General features: G+C 48.9%; 1 protein-coding gene across 1 annotated transcript in view; it reads left to right on the top strand.

Moving 5' to 3' along the window:
- LOC133128914 (collagen alpha-4(IV) chain-like) overlaps positions 1-20,000 on the top strand; it is a 36,008-nt gene that overhangs the window by 12,460 nt on the left and 3,548 nt on the right. Inside the window, exons 19-42 of the mRNA XM_061242722.1 lie at positions 1-22; positions 769-921; positions 3,243-3,338; positions 3,602-3,750; positions 4,187-4,266; positions 4,930-5,017; positions 5,253-5,321; positions 5,415-5,538; positions 5,985-6,209; positions 6,925-6,999; positions 7,188-7,355; positions 8,934-9,041; positions 9,475-9,573; positions 10,401-10,567; positions 14,445-14,508; positions 15,670-15,774; positions 16,262-16,378; positions 16,645-16,716; positions 17,084-17,212; positions 17,688-17,795; positions 17,952-18,107; positions 18,717-18,824; positions 19,169-19,303; positions 19,968-20,000. The exon at positions 1-22 is cut by the window's left edge and continues 83 nt beyond it; the exon at positions 19,968-20,000 is cut by the window's right edge and continues 84 nt beyond it. Of these exons, the coding sequence (XP_061098706.1) occupies positions 1-22; positions 769-921; positions 3,243-3,338; positions 3,602-3,750; positions 4,187-4,266; positions 4,930-5,017; positions 5,253-5,321; positions 5,415-5,538; positions 5,985-6,209; positions 6,925-6,999; positions 7,188-7,355; positions 8,934-9,041; positions 9,475-9,573; positions 10,401-10,567; positions 14,445-14,508; positions 15,670-15,774; positions 16,262-16,378; positions 16,645-16,716; positions 17,084-17,212; positions 17,688-17,795; positions 17,952-18,107; positions 18,717-18,824; positions 19,169-19,303; positions 19,968-20,000 (2,650 nt within the window). The remainder of the gene's footprint in view (positions 23-768; positions 922-3,242; positions 3,339-3,601; positions 3,751-4,186; positions 4,267-4,929; positions 5,018-5,252; positions 5,322-5,414; positions 5,539-5,984; positions 6,210-6,924; positions 7,000-7,187; positions 7,356-8,933; positions 9,042-9,474; positions 9,574-10,400; positions 10,568-14,444; positions 14,509-15,669; positions 15,775-16,261; positions 16,379-16,644; positions 16,717-17,083; positions 17,213-17,687; positions 17,796-17,951; positions 18,108-18,716; positions 18,825-19,168; positions 19,304-19,967) is intronic.

Below are 20,000 nucleotides of genomic sequence, written 5' to 3'. Positions count from 1 at the left end.
CCCCCAGGGCAGTCCCTAACAGGTGAGACCCAACCCCCCCCCACCCCCAGTTACTCACCCCTATACATCTAAGTGTGATGTACATGCACACTGGCATTTCTCTACAGGCTCATGAGTCTTTTCACATGATATCCCAGAATTCCATTTCTTTGGCATCCTAGAATTCTGTTCCTCTGATGTTGCAGAATTCCATTTGTCTGACATCTTTGATTCCTTTTATCCGATATCCCAGGATTCCTTTTGCCTGGAATCTCAGGGTTCTTTTTGTATGATAGCCTATCATTTATTTTTCTGGTTGTCTGACATCCCATGACGTCATTTGCGTAATATCCCAGGATTCAATCTGTTTGGAATCTTTTAGCTGACATCCCAGAATTACTTCTGATATCCCAAGATGCACCAGCTGTGTGGTAAATGCAGCTTAAAAGCATACTTAGCTTACAGCCATGACAAACTCAACTGCGGATGGAAGTATTTGCTTCTTAACTAGGGCAAAGTGGAGCAGGTGTGTGAACTTAACTTTATTTAGCATGCATTTTTAAGTAACTCGTAAGGCGACAAATATGTGATTAGAATGTTCTTGGCTGAACATTCTGATGCTGATGTAGCAATCACTACTGGTGATTGAAAGCAATGGAGTTCTAGAACACTGAGACACTTAGAATGTTGAAAGAACATTCCAAAAAAGGGTTAAATGCACGACTGTGGTAGATACCAGGCCAAGCTTTGCCTCTTCCTGCTGAAATGCAGCACTTCCTGTCTCCTCAGGTCCAGTGGGTCGGCCAGGCGGCCCAGGGTTCCGGGGCCCAAAGGGGGTGAAGGGGAAGCCTGGGTGGTCCTACACTGACCGCATACCAGGACAACCTGGGGTGCAGGGGCCACCAGGGGCCAAAGGACTCCGTGGTCCTCCAGGACGCGGTGGTATGTAGTGTAAACTGGTGTGCAGTCCGCCTGCTTCTCTTTCTCCCTACCTTTGCCTTTAACTTTGGGCGGCATGGTGGCAGAGATGGGGACTCGAGTTGCACTCGAGTCGCACATACACGGACTCCAGACTCGACTCAACAACGACTTGAGACTTGACTCAGACTCGTCAAAAAGGACTCAGCCACTGCCAATGATTATTTTTCTATTATTTATATTAAAGATATTCCTTAGTTAAGATACACCCAATGTCGTTTACCCAAAGTAGCAAACATAGCAACACCCTACGATGTATTTCTTGCAACATAGCTCGCTAAGATTACAGTTCCACATGTTGTGGCTTTGAGTTAAAATAATTCAAACTAAATGATTACAACTAGCAAAATGTGGAGAATTGAAAAAAAAAATATGGGAACAACCACGTCAAATTTCAGCAGACATTTGAAAACTGACATTTGGAAATGTACAGACATTTGGAAATGTACAGACATTTGGAAATGTAAGTCAGTTTAGCAGCACCGGAGCTGTTCACTGTTGCGTTAACATAACTCGTGTTTCAGCTAATGTTCGTGTCACCGTTTGATCAGCGTAACAGAAGCACTTATTTTCTTATATTGTTGATTGACAAGTTGTAGCGATGTTGGCTTGCATTTCAAATGGTTGATCTTGAAAAGCTATGCAAGCTAGAGAACCACGAGTATAAGGTATAGTAACGTTAAAACAAGCTTCTTCAGATTGGCTTGAAAGCACTGAAAGGTCTCTTTCTTTACAATTAAAGTCTAAATATTCTGAATGACTTGTTAGGTTAGCTCCCAATTTCTTGCATAAACTATATCTAGCCTCATTTGATTTTTTTGAATGATTAAAGTAAATACTTAACAGTTACCTTTATATAAAAATTAAAAAGTAAGAGTATATTAATAAACCAATACTGCAACATGATTAAAATTTCAACAGATAAAGTTACAATTATTATTCTTGAGTCGCAGATGTAAATAAAGCCTAGTCTTGGACTAAATTTAATTAGAGATTATCCATACAAAGATGCATTTAGTCCAGGATTAATCTTAATCTGTGTTCATGTAACCAGACCCGATTTTGCTATTGACCATCATCTTATATTAGCCCATAGTAATGCTTACATTATGAGTTAGCATAGGAATTGTGATTAATTTCTATAGCCATACTGTTGTTTAGGCTGCACCATTCTGGAGACTTGAGACTTGACTTGGACTCTAGCTCAGAGACTTGAGACTTGACTTGGACTCTAGCTCAGAGACTTAAGACTTGACTTGGACTTGCAATTGATGACCTGTGAACATCTCCGCGTGGTGGTGCAGTGGATAGCACTGTCACTTCACAACAAGCAGATCCTGGGTTTGAATCCTGGCTGGGGCCTCTCTGTGTGGAATTTGCATGTTTTCCCTGTGTTCGTGTGGGTTTCCTCCAGCTACTCTGGTTTCCTCCCACAGTCCAAAGACATGCAGGTTAGGGTAGCTGGGGGGAATTCAGCATGTTGTTGCTGTAAAAAAACACCTGCGTATAAATAATGGTTAATAGGTCACCAGTCATCCTCATCCCATCTGGCCACTACTCAACTTCCTTCCTTTTCTCCCCCCATACTTCCCTTCCTCCTCTGTACTCATCCCACCATCTTTCTCTCTTTCACTCTCTCCCTCTCCCTCATCCACACATTGCATTGGGTATTGGTCAGTAAGTGGTCACCCCTGCACCTGAATGGATTATCACAGATAGATAAACCCACTGTACAATCTAACTCACATAAAGTCCCCCTATTGTATTTGTGGTCTCACTCTCATTCCTGCATGACCTTGCTCTGCGCTTGCCTGGCATGATGTCATCACTGTGTCTCAACCTGCCACCTGCGAAGTCATCGCTGTGTCCCAACCCGGTGTGATGTCATCACTGTGTGTCTGTGGTTGCGGGTCTCTTTTGTGTGGGGGTGAGCACTCTGTCCTTCCTCTGTTTAAGCAATTATTCTTAATCTGCATATCATTCATTTATATCATTTTAATAACTTCACAACCGTAGCATTTATCACCATCAAATTACTTATGCAATTATGCATTTATCACCATAATTAGCATATTATGGCTGACTTCCTGGTTAGTGTGTGGCTCTGTTACTCAGAGTTGACAGCCGATTTGTTTTGAGGTGGGGTGTGTATATGTGTGCATGCTTGTGTGTGTGTGTGTCTGTGTGAGTGGGCGTGTGTGTGTGTATGTGCGTGTGTGTGTCTGAGTGTGTGTGTGTGTGTGTGTGTGAGACTCTGCTGACTGGTTCGGGGGTCTGTCCCACAGGGCATGCCCATTCCTGTCTCAAAGGGGAGATGGGTGAACCTGGAGATGTTGGAGGCCAAGGTCCCCCTGGAGCCTCAGGGGAGAAAGGAAAGAGAGGTACGAGTGTGTGTGTGTGGGTGTGTGTATGAGTGTGTATGTGTGTGTGTGCATGTGCAAGTGTACGTGTATGTGCGCATGTGCAAGTGCGTGTGTGTGTTTGTATGTGTGAGTGTATGTCCATGTGCGATATATGTGCCTGCCTGCATTATGTGCCGTGCATGTGTGGGGGTATCTATCAATAAGTGCAGAGTTATGTGGTGTGTGTGTCTGTATCATGAGTGTGTGTGCTCTGTACTGTAACCCTGGCTCCTCTGCCTCAGGCTGTGCAGGGGAGTGTTTCTGTGAGGGCCCTGCCCTGCCAGGTGACCCGGGCCTGGAAGGGGAGCCAGGTCGCCCCGGCGTGCCTGGCAGGGTGGGCATCCGGGGAGATCCCGGCCCCCACGGGGATACAGGAGGACCCGGACGCCATGTGAGTGAAGCCTCCCTCACACTATACACAACTGGTCTTATTGTCCATCATGCATCACGTCTCGTAGTGATGACACGTGTGTTGTGTCTCATAGTGATGACTCATGCATGATGTAACACTGTGATAACTCCTAGTACTCACCTATTGTGTCTCATAGCGAGATGCGTTTCGTAGTGATGACACTTGTGTTGTGTGTCTCACAGTGATGACACGTGCGTTGTCTCTCATAGTGATGAAGTTTTGTTTTGTGGTTTCCAGGGAAATCCAGGCCTTCCAGGGGTTCCAGGATCAAAGGGTCAGAAAGGAGACCCCTATGTGACACACATTAAAGGTGAGTCAACTACAGAGAGCTTTCCTGTGCATAATAAGAGCCTGGAAAACCAGACAGAAGGAATTTCTTTCTTTTCAGGGCTGAAAGGTGACTTGGGCATTCCAGGTCCTGGTGGCTTCCCAGGTGTCCCAGGAGAAGCAGGGGAAGATGGGCCTCCTGGCACCCCAGGGGATCCAGGACCGCCGGTACCCCCACCCGCTTCAGCACAGACAGGGTCTTATGATGGAGGCACACTCTACCCACACCAAACTTTCCAAAGACTCACCAGATACTCAACGCTGTGTTGTTAGCACTGAAAGGTCTCTTCCTTGAAGTCCTGAAGTCTAAATATTCTGGTTCCATGCTTCCAACCTCCTGTAGTTGCAAAGTTGAAGTAGATGGAACACAAGTGGTCTGTGCTTGCAACCAGACGTGCGATCAACATATTCAAACATTTTTCTGTTACGAACGTTAACTATTGTTAGCAAACAGTAGCTAACAACTGGAAAAGGTAGTGTGTCGAACAAAAAAATGAGTTGACAATAATGCTATTTAATTTTGGTTCTTACCTTTTAAAAAAAAAGACCAGGTAAAGCAGCTATTCAGCTAGCTCAGATTGTTTGACATAAATCGCACCCAATTGTATTGTATTGTTGTTGGTGGTGAAATAAATACAATAATTTACAACATATACCCGAACATTCAGCATATGGAATGCATGCCTTCAACACTGAGACAAGGTCAAAGGTCGCAGACATATACATGCTTCAGCTCAGTGTGTATGAATGTGTGTCACACTCCATGGCCACCATGACAACCTAGCGGTGGTGCTATTTGGTATGTCTGCGTTTGACTGGTTGGTCTCTTAGGGGGATGGTTACCCAGGGTTGCCAGGCGACAGAGGGTATCCAGGACCAGATGGGTTCAAAGGCCCTCCGGGACCTGCCGGACCACCAGGTGCTGGAATAGCAGGCCCAGGGGGGGTGCCGGGCCCCCAGGGAGATCCGGGCCCCCCAGGGAGGACAGGACTCCAAGGACTAAAGGGTCTCAAAGGTAAAAACCCAATCTTTGACATACATCCGTTTCCGATTCAAAAGGGGAGACTGGGCGACTTCTGCAGCACAGGATAAGGACTAAACAAGTTTAACAAATAAATATGATAAGTGAATTGTTCTGTATGGGCCCTGTGCAGGTGACACGCTGCCCTGTGAGTACCATAACCCCGGACCAGTGGGACCTAAGGGCGACCCTGGCCCTAACGGTGAGTATCCCGCTGGCTGTGTGGAGGATGAGGGGGATGGGCGTGGGGGTTAACTGGAGCAGCGGGTTCTGGATCTGTGTCTGCTCTCGTCAGGTGTCCCGGGAGATCCAGGCCTTCTGGGTTTTCCTGGGCCCTCCGGCCCAGCCGGGCCCAAAGGAGCGAGAGGCGATCCTGGGGAACGGGGTGGAACCGCAGGTACCAAGACGAACATGGCACGGTGCTCCTGCTGATGGGGCTGTGTGTATGAATGTGTGGATATATGGTGTGTGTGCACGTGAGTGTGTGTGTGCATGTGAGTGAGTGAGTGAGTGAGTGTGTGTGTGTGTGTGTGTGTGTGTGTACCTGTGAGTGTGTGTGTGCACGTGAGTGTGTGTGTGTGTACCTGTGAGAGTGTGTGTGCACGTGAGTGTGTGTGTGTGTACAATGGTATATGTACAAGGGTGTGTGTGTGTGTGTCATATGGTCACTTTGATTGATTGAGTGAATTAATGATTAATTGATTGGTTGATGAATTGGTAGATTGATTGATTTATTTATTGACTGATTGTTTGGATGATTGATTGATTGGCTGATTGATTGATTGTTTGGATTATTGATGTATTGATAGATTCATTGATTGTTTGGATTATTGATTGATTGATTGATTGTGCGTTCCTCCTGTAGGGGTACGAGGGGCTCCGGGAGATCCAGGATACCCAGGCCCCGCAGGGCCGAGCCTGCAGGGGCACCCTGGACTGCCTGGCCGACGTGGCCTCCAGGGGCCGAAGGGACAGCCTGCCGACGGCCGGGGGGCCCAGGGACCCCCAGGACCACCAGGACCACCAGGGCTTCCTGGGATACCTGGACCAAAAGCAGGCCATGGCCCACCAGGCCCACCTGGCTCAGAAGGTACTGCACCAGGGCAGTGATGTCATCAACGAGGAGAGGTGCTAAATCCAGGTTCACAAAGTAAAAGTCCTGCCCACTATTCCATTCTAACCTCCTCACAGTCAATAGTCTATAAAGGCCGCTAAGAAAAGACTTTGGCCTTTTTTATTGTCAACAGTGGTGGAAAAGTCAGGTTCACAAAGTAAAAGTCCTCCCAAGTATTTTGTTCTAACCTCCTAGAAGTCTATAATCTATAAAAACTGTAAAAGAAAAGACTAGGTTTAATTTCCACCAGAGGTGGTAAATCCAGGTTCAAAAGGTTTATAAGCCTATAGTCTATAATCCATACAGGCCTTTCAGAAAAGACCAGGTTTGATTGAAAACAGAGATGTAAAATCCAGTGTCAGAAAGTCCCAGTATTTTGCTCAAATCACCTGGATTTGCTCATAGAGAGCAGAACTAATTGGTGAAGTCAGCTGGCTGGAGTTCATGGGTGGAAGAAACACATGGACACAGGACTCTTACTTTCTGGCCCCTGGACTCTCCACCTCTGTTAATGAGTGACGGCAACCCCCCGAAAGGCACCCTACTGAGGAGGGATTTCAGGGTGCCTGCACCTGTGTGCTGTGGCATCTTCCAGGGGTCCCAGGACGGCCCGGCAGTCGGGGCTGGAAGGGGATCCAGGGAGAGAGAGGCGACCCAGGCCCAACGGGGCCCTCGGCCCCTCTCTGTGCAGGGAACTGTTCCCAGGAAACTGGGCCCCCGGGCCTGCCAGGGCCCCCCGGGGAGAAAGGCTCCAAGGGCTCCCAAGGTGAGCTGTCCTGTTCGGCGAAGAAAGTTAATGGCTAACATGGAGTGAGCTACACATGCTCGAGTCAGGAGGGCTTGCGCCCGACACCTCCCCCAATTTATCACATGACTCATGGTGGGTAGCTCAGGGGACCAGTGTGAACTACCTCTTTTTAAATATTTTAACTTGTATCAAACTGAATTTGCAAGGTTACCTCGGAGAGAAAGGCATGAAGGGTGACGTCGGCCTCTCTGGCAGGGGCAGGAAGGGACCCCAAGGGGACTTAGGCCCCCCAGGCCCCCCCGGACACCCCGGATCTCCCGGCCCCCAAGGAATCTCGGGCGACCCTGGAAATCTGGGGCCAGCTGGGGTGAAAGGTACGCAAACGTCCTCAACCACAGTACACCACAGAGAGCACAGTACCCCACAGAGAGCACAGTACACCACAGTACACCAGAGACCACAGAACAACACAGAGACCACAGTACACCACAGAGAACAGTACACTACAGAGAACACAGTACACCACATAGACCACAGTACACCACAGAGAGCACAGTACACCACAGAGACTACAGTACACCACAGTGACTACAGTATACCACAGAGAGCACAGTACACCACAGAGAGCACAGTACACCACAGAGACCACAGTACACCACAGAGACCACAGTACACCACAGAGACCACAGTACACCACAGAGACCACAGTACACCACAGAGACTACAGTACACCACAGAGACCACAGTACACCACAGAGACCACAGTACACCACAGAGACCACAGTACACCACAGAGACTACAGTACACCACAGAGAGCACAGTACACCACAGAGAGCACAGTACACCACAGACCCCAGTACACCACAGAGAGCACAGTACACCACATAAACCACAGTACACCAGAGACCACAGAATAACACAGAGACCACAGTACACCACAGAGAACAGTACACTACAGAGAACACAGTACACCACATAGACCACAGTACACCACAGAGACCACAGTACACCACAGAGAGCACAGTTTACCACAGAGAGCACAGTTTACCACAGAGACCACAGTACACCACAGAGAGCACAGTACCCCACAGAGAGCACAGTACACCAGAGTACACCAGAGACCACAGAACAACACAGAGACCACAGTACACCACAGAGAACAGTACACTACAGAGAACACAGTACACCACATAGACCACAGTACACCACAGAGAGCACAGTACACCACAGAGACTACAGTACACCACAGTGACTACAGTACACCACAGAGAGCACAGTACACCACAGAGACTACAGTACACCACAGAGACCACAGTACACCACAGAGACCACAGTACACCACAGACCCCAGTACACCACAGAGAGCACAGTACACCACAGAAACCACAGTACACCAGAGACCACAGAATAACACAGAGACCACAGTACACCACAGAGAACAGTACACTACAGAGAACACAGTACACCACATAGACCACAGTACACCACAGAGACCACAGTACACCACAGAGAGCACAGTTTACCACAGAGACCACAGTTCACCACAGAGACCACAGTACACCACAGAGACCACAGTACACCACAGAGAGCTGGAGACCCGCTCGCCCCGCCCTCGCAGGTACACTATCTCAGATCCACTGCCGTGATGTCACTGTGATGTCACCGTGATGTCAAAGTGACATCACAAAATCTAAGGTTGCAATGTCTTTTCCTCCTGAGACCAAGCAGAAAAAAGGTTAAGTAATTATGTTTTCTGACATGCAACTGTCCTGAATGAACTGTCCTGTCTAGTATAGGTTTCAGCATAGTGTTATATACAGTGTGGTTCTTGAGAGTAAGAACAGGGACTCATACAGGGTCCCCTACAGAAGGAGGCGATGTGCACTCACACACACGCTGAGATGTCCTATCTGTGCAGGTGTCCGTGGGCTCCCTGGGAATGCTGGAGCAGCGTTACCTGGACGGCCGGGCCCCACTGGGCGTCCGGGGAGGAAAGGGGAGCGAGGGGTCGATGACTTCCCTGGCCCTCCGGGGCCCAAGGGGTTCAAAGGCAGAAAAGGTAACTGACCCCACAGCACAGACACAGAGGGATGTCAGTGATATGCAGCCAGACACACTGATACTTATCATTTTTCCTGTACAGAATCTTTGTAATAGTGTCTGTAAATTACATTGTGCAGATACAATTGAATTGAATTGAATTGAATTTGAATTTATTGAATTGAATTGAATTATTAACCACTACGCTACACTGCCATCCTATTTGAATAGGCAGATGTGAATAAGAGGGGTAGTAGATTGAGTATCACCTGAACCACGTTATTCACCTTAGCCTGTTATACATTGTTATTGACAGTGATGTTTGTCTTCCTGTGTGCTTTACAATGCTAAATTGATTGTATTGATATGAAATAGTTTCAGCAATGGTGAGATTTGCTGCGTGAAAGTGCCTGCAGTGTGCCCAGCTCACTGTTCCTGTTCTATCTGGGAAGGTGTGCAGGGCCGTGCCGGCCGCCTGGGAGACATGAACATGTTCAAAGGGACTCGGGGAGACATGATGCGGGGGCCACAGGGATACACTGGCCCCAGAGGTGAGAGGAGAGTCAGGGGTGCACCACAAGGGTAGATCCGTTTTTGAGGATTCTGCTCTTAATTATTTCTCATGTCAGATCAAGATATGATTGAGCTTTGTATTAGCACCAGCTACAGCTGCAGACTGCAGATCTATCTGATATGTTTTTACTGTGCTTAAGTACAGGAGTGAACCAGCGTAGTTTATAGTGCTGTCCAGTGGCAGACCGTGAGGTGGAAATTGGTGGGACACAAAATGTTCCTTCAAGTAAAACATGGATCAGCTATTTTTACTTTAGTCTGTGTTCCATATCTTTCAAGTTAGCCAGCTTTGTAAAATATCCCCTGGGAGATTGGTGGTTCAAGCTCCAGTGTAGCCCCAATAAGATCAGTGCAGAGGTTGGGCCCTTGAGCAAGGCCCTTAACCGCACATTGCTCCAGGGGGGATTTGCCCCCGCTTAGTCTAATCAACTGTAAGTCACTTTGGATAAAAAGTTGTTATTATTTAGCTTACAGTCAATTCGACTAAGCAGGGTACTATCCACCCTTGTGCAATATGGGGGTTATGGGCCTTGCTCAAGGGCCCAACAGCTGCACTGATCAAATTGTGGCTACACCAGGGCTTGAACCACCAACCTTTCCGGGTCCGAGTCATGTACCTTAACCACAAGGCTACAGGCTGTCCAAGAACTTAATGCACTGCCCTCATAGGCACTGCAGTACTGCACTGCAGGATGGGTCTGTGAAAGTGCACCTATGAGGGTGGTGCCAGTTGTTCTCAGAAAATCAGTTTGAATCCATTTTGTTTAATGTTGACCGTAGGGAGTGGTGTGCGTGTCTGTCGCAGGTCAGAAAGGACAGCCAGGAGGGGCGGGGCAGCCGGGCAGAGACGGGTGGCCCGGCTCCCCGGGGTTGCCGGGTCTGCCGGGGCGACCAGGGGCCAGTCTGCCCGGAGCGAAGGGCCTTCCGGGATCGCCCGGGTGCAACGGTACAGCCGGTCCCGTGGGCGACCAGGTGTGTGCAGCTGGCTGCCTGTTCTCTTCTCTCTCACAAAAAATAAATATTTATTATAATATTATTCTGTAGATCCCTTCTAAATCTATTTCACAGCAATATTTTAAAAAATGTATTGCAAATCTGATAGGAGAAATAATCTGTAGTATGCTGAAGTATTCACTGTAATGTTGTTAATACATTTGGGTAGTCTGTGTCAGTAAGGGTTAGGCTATCAGTGGTACATTACATTACATTATTGGCATTTGGCAGACGCTCTTATCCAGAGCGACGTACAACAAAGTGCATACCCATAACCAGGGATAAGTGCGCTGAAAGACCCTAGAGGGAAGTACAATTTCAACTGCTACCTGTACAACAAAGATAAGGACGAGGGAAAAAAAAAAAATATATATATATATATATATATATATATATTTTTTTTTGGAACAAAGAAACAAACAAACAGAGTAAAAGTGACCAAAGTTAATTATCCAAACACTGCTTACCTAGCCAACTAAAAATACCCATACACAAAGCAAGTCACAGAGACAACAATTAAGGTTCACAGGGAGGTAGGGAGGGATGGGGAGAGGTGCTGCTTGAAGAGGTGTGTCTTCAGCTTGCGCTTGAAGGTGGGGAGAGATTCTACAGTTCTGACCTCAACGGGGAGTTCGTTCCACCACCGCGGAGCCAGAACAGACAGTAGTCGTGAGCGTGAGGTGGAGGTTCGGAGAGGGGGAGGTGCCAAGCGGCCTGTGGAGGCTGAACGAAGAGGTCTGGCAGGGGTGTAGGGTCTGATGATTTAATGTAGATAAGCTGGGGAAGACCCTTTAACTGCTTGGAAGGCTAGCACCAATGTTTTGAATTTGATGCGAGCCATGACAGGCAGCCAGTGGAGGGAAGTAAGCAGGGGGGTGACGTGTGAGTATTTGGGAAGGTTAAAGACCAGACGAGCTGCTGCATTCTGGATGAGTTGGAGGGGTCTGATGGCAGACGCTGGGAGGCCAGCCAAGAGGGAATTGCAGTAGTCCAGACGGGACAGAACCATCGCTTGGACCAGGAGCTGGGTCGAGTAAGGTGTGAGAAAGGGGCGGATTCTCCGTATGTTGTATAGAAAGAACCTGCAAGACCGGGTCACCGCCGCAATGTTCTCGGAAAGGGACAGTCTGCTGTCCATCACCACGCCGAGGTTCCGTGCACTGGGTGACGGCGTGAGTGTGGTATCCCCGAGGGAAATGGAGAGATCCAGATGGGGAGAGGTATTAGCAGAGATGAATATCATTTCAGTCTTGCCTGGGTTGAGCTTTAGATGGTGGTTGTCCATCTAGCTCTGGATGTCCCTCAGGCAAGCAGAGATATGGGCTGAAACCTGCGTATCAGACGGCGGGAACGAGACGAAGAGTTGGGTAGCGTCCGCGTAGCAGTGGTAGGATAGCCCATGTGCAGTGATCACAGGGCCAAGGGAGCGAGTGTAAAGAGAAAAAAGAAGCGGGCCTAGGACTGAGCCCTGGGGAACTCCTGTGGCGAGGGGCCGAGGTGTCAATACCGAACCAGCCCAGGCAACCTGGAAGGAGCGACCAGAGAGGTAGGACTCAATCCAGTCCAGGGCTGTGCCACAGATGCCCGTTGCTGACAGGGCAGACAGGAGGATGGAGTGATCCACAGTGTCGAAGGCAGCAGAGAGATCTAGAAGAATGAGGACAGAGGAGAGGGAGGCTGCTCGTGCGGCATGGAGTGACTCACTGACGGAGAGGAGCGCAGTCTCTGTCGAGTGGCCCGATCTGAAGCCAGACTGATGGGGATCTAGCAGGTTGTTGTTAGAAAAGAAAGAAGAAAGTTGAGTAGAAGCGGCTCGTTCTATAGTTTTAGAAAGGAAAGGAAGAAGAGATACCGGGCGGTAGTTCTGGATGATGGAGGGATCCAGAGCAGGCTTTTTTAGCAGCGGAGTGATGTGGGCCCTCTTGAAGGATGCCGGAAAACAGCCGGAAGACAGGGAGGAGTTGACAAGGGAGGTGACAAATGGGAGAATGTCAGGTGTGATAGTTTGGAGAAGAGAAGAGGGGATAGGGTCAAGGGCACAGGTTGTAGGGCGGTGGCAGAGCAGGAGTTGAGAAACATCAGAGTCTGTAAGGGGGGAGAAAGTGGAAAAGGAAGGGATGGGCCTAGAGGGCGGGATGGGCACAGTGAGCGGGGCGGTGGTTGTAAAGGATCTGCGGATGACTGTGACCTTCTCATCGAAGAAATCAGCAAAGTCATCAGCAGCGAAGGAGGACTGAGGAGGAGGAGGCGGTGCGTTGAGGAGAGAGGAGAAAATAGAGAAAAGTTTCCGGGGGTTGGAAGCGGAGTTCTGAATTTGTGTTTGATAGTATTTTGCTTTGGCGGCAGTGACAGCGGAAGAGAATGCTGCCAGGAGAGACTGGTAAGTCGTGAGGTCTGAAGCGTCCCTGGATTTCCCCCACTTCCTCTCCGCTGCGCGGAGGCTGGCCCTGGAGGTACGGAGGGTGTCAGATATCCAAGGACTGGGAGGGGATGTGCGAGGTGGCTTTGAGACATGGGGACAGAGAGAGTCAAAGGCGGAGGAGAGAGATAAAAGGAGGGTGGCAGATGCAGAGTTAGTGGGGAGTTTGAAGAAGGATTCGAGAGGTGGGAGTGAGGTGGTGACGTTGCTGGCAAAGGAAGAGGGTGAGAGGGAGTGGAGGTTACGGCGGGCTGAGGAAGTGTGGGTAGGAGGAGGGGGAGGAAGATGGGGAGGAAGAGGGAGGGAGAATGAGATGAAGTGGTGATCAGATGTATGCAGAGGGGTAACTGAGAAATCGGAGCATGAGCAGTTCCTCACGAAGACAAGGTCTAGGACATTGTCCGCCTTGTGGGTTGGAGGAGAGTGTTGCAGGGAGAGGCCGAAGGAGTGGATTTGCGGTAGGAAGGCAGCAGCCTGGGAGGCTTCTAGGTGGATGTTGAAGTCTCCAAGGAGAATCAGTGGGGTGCCATCCTCAGGGAAGGAGCTGAGAAGGGTTTCTAGCTCATCAAGGAAGTTTCCCAGGGGCCCTGGAGGACGGTAGATAACTGCAATGAAAAGGTTAGTAGGGTAGGATACTGCAACAGAATGGAATTCAAAAGTGGATATGGACAGGTCAGAGAGGGGGAGAACAGAGAATTTCCACGAGGGGGAAATTAAAAGACCAGTACCACCGCCACGGCCGGAAGGCCAGGGAGTGTGCGAGAAGGAGAAGGAGGATGAGAGGGCAGCGGGAGTGGCGGTGTTGTCAGGTGTGATCCAGGTCTCTGTGAGGGCAAGGAATTGTAGGGACTGGAGGGAGGCATACGCAGGGATGAAGTCAGCCTTCCGAGTGGCAGACTGGCAGTTCCATAGTCCCCCTGTGACAGCAAAGTCCTCACAGGGGGTCAGCGGGGGGTAGCTGAGGTTGGAGGGGTTCCGACGCCGTGGAGGCCCACGTCGCAGGGGAGGTCTTCGAGGGAGAGAGCAGACTGGGATGGGGTGAAACATAACATCACAAACTGGGATGAAGCGACGCTAGCTTCGCTCTGACACGCCTATTTAAATGGCCTACAATTGCTCACAAGCAATATCAAATCAAAGCTAATCTACTGATAAATTCCACAGCTATTTAAGACAAATGTTCAATCACTCTACAGGTATGCAACCAGTAGAAGTGATTAGCAGGTAACAGACAAACAAACTGGCTCAAGCCCTAACCCTTGCTGTTCAAATGAGCAATTTAAAAATCAACGTTACCGTGTCTAGAGGAAAGTCCGCAGCGATACTAAACAGCTCTAAACTGGTAGCTCTCCTGGCGGTTGATTGACAGGGCCTCACCTGGAGGCTGTCCATGAAGTGAGTGTTCCTCTTACTGACTGAGGTGCGCTTTCCCCGCAGGGAGATTTTGGGTACAGTGGCCCCCCCGGACTCCCCGGGCCACAGGGGTACCCCGGAATTAAAGGTGAGGAGGCGAAAATGGCCTATGCTGTAATTAACACTGTATATGGGGGCTTTAGACTGTAGACTCTGGGGCTTTGGAAGAGGAGGTAGTGAGGTCCTGGGGGTGGAGACTGAGTTCTGAGGGAGGAGACTGCAAGGTGATAGGGGCGGGGACTGTGAGGTCAGGGTGGAAGGGACTGTGAGATCATAAGGGTGGATACTATGAAGCTATGGGGGTGGAGACTGAGGTAATGGGGGAGGAGACTGTGAAGTGATGGGAAGGAGACTGTGAGGTCATAAGGGTGAAGTCATGAGGGTGGAGACTGTGAGGTCATAAGGGTGAAGTCATGGGGGTGGAGACTGTGAGGTCATAAGGGTGAAGTCTTGGGGGTGGAGACTGAGGTCATAAGGGTGAAGTCATGGGGGTGGAGATTGTGAGGTCATAGGGAGGGGACTGTGAGGTCATAAGGGTGAGGTCATGGGGAGGGGACTGTGAGGTCATAAGGGTGAGGTCGTAGAGGAGGAAACTGTTAGGTAATTTGGGAGGAGACTCAGGAATGTAGCACGCATCGATATTACAGGGACATCGGCTGGCAAATCACATTCTGTCTTTGATCAGGTGACATCGGAGACTCCGTTAACAACCCAGGACCACCTGGACTGCAGGGACCCCCAGGAGAGAGAGGAAAGCCAGGTGACACTCATATTCACCCTCTATTACAAACAGTGTCCCCTTTTTCTGATGCAAGCTTGAGTTCTTATGTGTTAACACCCTTGCACTTGTGCTGTAGTCAGGCTAAATTATGACATATATAATTGCTGAATGTGGGTGAAATTCCCCATTAAAGACAATGCTGAATAAATACTGCCTGAAGATAAGAATTAACACCAGCAGTAAAACTGGTCTCAAGGGTTTCAAATTTGAAATATTGTCAGATTTTAGTAACTATACTGTCTGCCTGTGCATCTGTCCGTGTCATTACATTACTGGTGTTTAGCAGACACTATTATCCAGAGCGATGCAAGTAATTCAGCAATCAAGGTTGCAATGGAAGTGTCCAACCTGGGAATCTAAACTGCAGCCTTTAGTTGACAAGCCAAGTTCCTTACCCAGCAAGTACTATGTAATTAACGGCTGTAAAATAAAGCCTTACCAAAATGTCCGGTTGTGTCCTCTTTGCAGGTGGTCCTGGTTTGGAGGGGGACAGAGGGGCCCCCGGTTTCTCTGGCCCCCCAGGAAACAGGGGACTTCCTGGCCCCAAAGGCTGTGCTGGACAGGGGCTCCCAGGTGCAGTGTCCCCTTCTCACGTAACCATACCTGCGCTGCTCTACTACCCATGTCCCTGTTACTCTTATCCCTGGTCCTCGAGGGCTGAACACTGCTGATTTTACACCACACCTTTACCTGGGAGTTAGGTGTGAAGACAGTCTGGCCAAGCAGCAACACAATTTAATGTTTTTTTTCTTTCAAAATGTGTTGCTTTGAGCCACCAGCAGTGATTGCTACACCAGCATTAGAATGTTCACTTAAGGACACCCACACCCACATAGTAACTCCCTTCTGCTCCGTACTCACTACCCCACTCCATACTTATTCCTCCACACTTCTAGTACTCACTCTCTACCATACCCCTTGCTCACTCTTTCTCCTATCTCTCCTACTCCATACTTACTCCCCTACTCCACATCCTCCACCATAACCTGTAAGTCCACCATAACCTGTGCTTACTTACTCACTTTCTTACTCCATATCCTGTTCTGTTGTGTGTTTGTAGGACCACCTGGCCCACCTGGTTTCGCAGGTCTGACCGGTGCTCAGGGGTACCCTGGTCGAGCAGGACCTCCAGGACCAACTGGCCGTCTAGGCGCCCCAGGAAGCCCAGGCCCCCCAGGTACAGTGGCCCCAGTCTGATATTACTCTCCCTACTAGAGAGATAACCAATTATGCCATAGTAATGTACTGTAGTCACTGTAGGTTTAGCTGAAGCAACAGTCAGGACCATCTCTGACACTGTAAGTGCAGGACAGCCCACCTCTGCCATAGTGGAGACATCTGTCCAAACACATTGCAGACCCAACATTGTTCGATTTGACTGAGAGTTGTCTTTGACTGACAGCTGCTTGTGACTGACGCTCTTGATTGTTAATTGTCCATCAGGTTCCCCGGGGCCTCATGGTATCCCGGGTTTGAATGGTCTGAGAGGAGTGAAGGGGGAGAAGGGGAGCAGAGGTGAGTTATCCACACACACACACACACATACACATACACACACACAATCACTCACACACACACACACACACACATACACATACACACACACATAGACACACAGAGACTCACACACACGCACACACACACACACATTTAAATTACCATCTTTGCGACAGCACATGCAGTACATCACACGGTTCTAGATGCGTGTGATTTGTTGACACCATTTGTTTAGGGAGCATTGAACACAGTGTGTGGAGATAACCCCTTTCTCCACCAGCCTATATTGTGGGTGCACAATTGTGTGTGTGTGTGTGTGTGTGTATCAGAAATTACCACTCTTATGAGGACTCCCCAAATGACACCTGATCGCTCTCTCTCTCAGGTGCTGGTGAGAGGGGCCCCGATGGACCCCGAGGATTCCCAGGGGACCGGGGCCCTAACGGCAACCCAGGGCCACAAGGGACCTCTCTCTGGGGCCCCAAAGGTGTGAGGGGCTGGGAGGGGTCACCGGGTATGTACAATCTGGCACTCTGCATTATAGAACACACCCCAGGGTAGTGAACATTTTCTGTTATACAACACACCCAGAGTAGAAAATATGTAGTATTAAACAACACACACCCGACAGTAGTGAATATTTACTATGATACAACACACCCCAGTCAGAGTAGTGAATATCAGGGACTACAGGTGCAAATGAGCTACAGCTAACCCTGGCACATTTACATTGGTTGTGATATTGATGTTGATTAATGTGCAGTCCCTGATTAAAAATAAATAAATAAATATTAGGTATTATGCAACACACCTGAGTAGTGAATATGTAGCAGTATACACATCCCAGAGTAGTGAATATTTACTATAATACACCCCAGAACAGTGAATATATACGATAGTACAGCACACCCCAGAGTAGTGAAAATGTACTATACTCCACAGTAAGCGAGGTGTCACCTCTCTCAGCTGTCCTTGTGATGTCCCTACAGGTGAACCAGGAAGCCCTGGTGATGTTGGTCTTCCTGGCACAGGCTGCTGTAATTACACCTCTGCACTACCAGGAGACCCTGGTAACCAAGGGAAAACAGGGCCACCAGGTGAGTGCATTCTGTGTGTGTGTGTGTGTATATGCATGACTATGTGTGTCAGTGTCTAAGGTACTTTGGGTGTGTGTGTGTGTGTATATGTATGACGATATGTGTCAGTGTCTATCTAAGGTATTTTGTGTGTGTGTGTGTTTGTATGTGTGTTAGGGCCGCCAGGGGTCATTGGGTTGCCAGGGACAGGGCTTCCATTTCGGGGCGAAAGGGGGAATGACGGTCCTCCAGGACACCCAGGTCCAAAAGGAGAGACGGGTCCCAGAGGACCTCCCGGACACCCAGGGTTTCCAGGGCCCCCCGGTCCCAAAGGTAAAGCTCCGCCTTCCCCAGAGTTACAGTGAGACAGCCAATCAGAACACTGCTGGAGACCCCTGTTCACTGATAATTGATATAATATTTACATGTACACTGACCGTTGATACTTTACTTCACTCAGTGTTTGGTGATAATGGATATAATATTCATGAGTGTACACAGACCACTGAAACATGATTTGTCCCAGTGTTGGTTGATAATGGGTGCAGCATCTCTTGTGGTGTGTAAGGATAATGGATGCAGCATCTATTGTGTGTAAGGATAATGGATGCAGCATATCATGGGTGTATGGATAATGGATGCAGCATCTCTTGTGTGTATGGATAATGGATGCAGCATCTCTTGTGTGTATGGATGATGGATACAGCATCTCTTGTGAGTATGGATAATGGATACAGCATCTCTTGTGAGTATGGATAATGGATGCAGCATCTCTTGTGGTGTGTATGGATAATGGATGCAGCATCTATTGTGTGTAAGGATAATGGATGCAGCACCTCTTGTGTGTATGGATGATGGATGCAACATATCTTGTGGTGTGTATGGATAATGGATGTAGCATGTTGTGTGATGTGTACGGATTATGGATGTCCTCTCATCCAGGTATGACCGGACTTATGGGGATAATGGGCGTGCCGGGGCCCAAGGGCCCTCCCGGTCTTGAGGGCCGAAGAGGATGTGTGGGAGATAAGGGGATGATCGGAGAGCCAGGTGAGCACCGTGACACACCCTGGAGGTCCCTAGGATAGGCTCCCCTCCCCTATAGGGGTAGCCTGTAGCCTAGTGGCTAAGGTAGATGATTGGGACCCGGAAGGTTGGTGGTTCAAGCCTGAGTGTAGCCACAATAAGATCCACACAGCTTAAGGGCCTTGAGCAAGGCGGACTGTCCCCTGCTTAGTCTAATCAACTAAAAGTCGCTTATAGTCCCTTTTTAAATTTTTTTACCTCATGTGGTTTCCATTTGAGGGTTCAGGCCTGGATTTTGCCCCCTTTTTGCCATTCTGTTACCCTTTCTTCCTCTCTCACCTGTCCGTCTGACCTGCGTTGTTCTGAAGGACCCAAAGGGCTTCCTGGGGACCCTGTCTTCCGCCCCACACCTGGACCACCTGGACCACCAGGACCCATTGGTCCACCGGGGCCTCCTGGTTTCCCTGGCAACCCAGGAAACGTTGGGACAGTCGGAATTATAGGTGAGGCCTGTTTCGGCAGGAATTTATTTGACCTCACTGTTTCAGGAAGCAGAGAATATGCAGTGATGTGAAAAAGTATGTGCCCCCTTCCTGATTACTATTCCGCATGAGTGATATGGGTGTTTGATTAACGTTTTTGTCTTCACTCAGTTTCCCTTTGTTACATTTTGTCTAAAGATCTGAAGCCATTCAATATGTGATACTAGAGGACATCAGGAAGGGGGCAAATACTTTTTCAGCCTATGCTGTGTGTAAACAGATTTTTTGTTCATGCATGTGTGTGCTTGTGTGTGCTTGTGTGTGTGTGTCGCTGCGTGTGTGTTTGTGTATGTTTTTATGTGTGTGTCTGCGTGTGTCTGCTTATGTGTGTTTGTGTATGTGTGTCTGCGTGTGTGTGTTTGTGTATGTGTGTCTGCGTGTGTGTGTTTGTGTATGTGTGTCTGTGCGTGTGTGTTTGTGTGCATGTGTGTTTGTGTGCGTGTGTGTGAGTCTGCTCGTGTGTGTTTGTGTATGTGTGTGTTTGTGTGCGTTTGTGTGAGTCTGCTTGTGTGTGTTTGTGTATGCGTGTCTGTGCGTGTGTGTTTGTGTGCGTGTGTGTGAGTCTGCTCGTGTGTGTTTGTGTATGTGTGCGTTTGTGTGTGTGTGTTTGTGTGTGTGTTACCAGGGAGAAAGGGTCAGCCAGGGTCACCAGGATTAC

The sequence above is a fragment of the Conger conger genome, chromosome 5, assembly GCF_963514075.1.
Source record: "Conger conger chromosome 5, fConCon1.1, whole genome shotgun sequence".
NCBI classification, from domain to species: domain Eukaryota; kingdom Metazoa; phylum Chordata; class Actinopteri; order Anguilliformes; family Congridae; genus Conger; species Conger conger.
The sequence above is the reverse complement of the archived record's forward strand: the minus strand, read 5'-3'. Positions and strand labels throughout refer to the sequence as shown.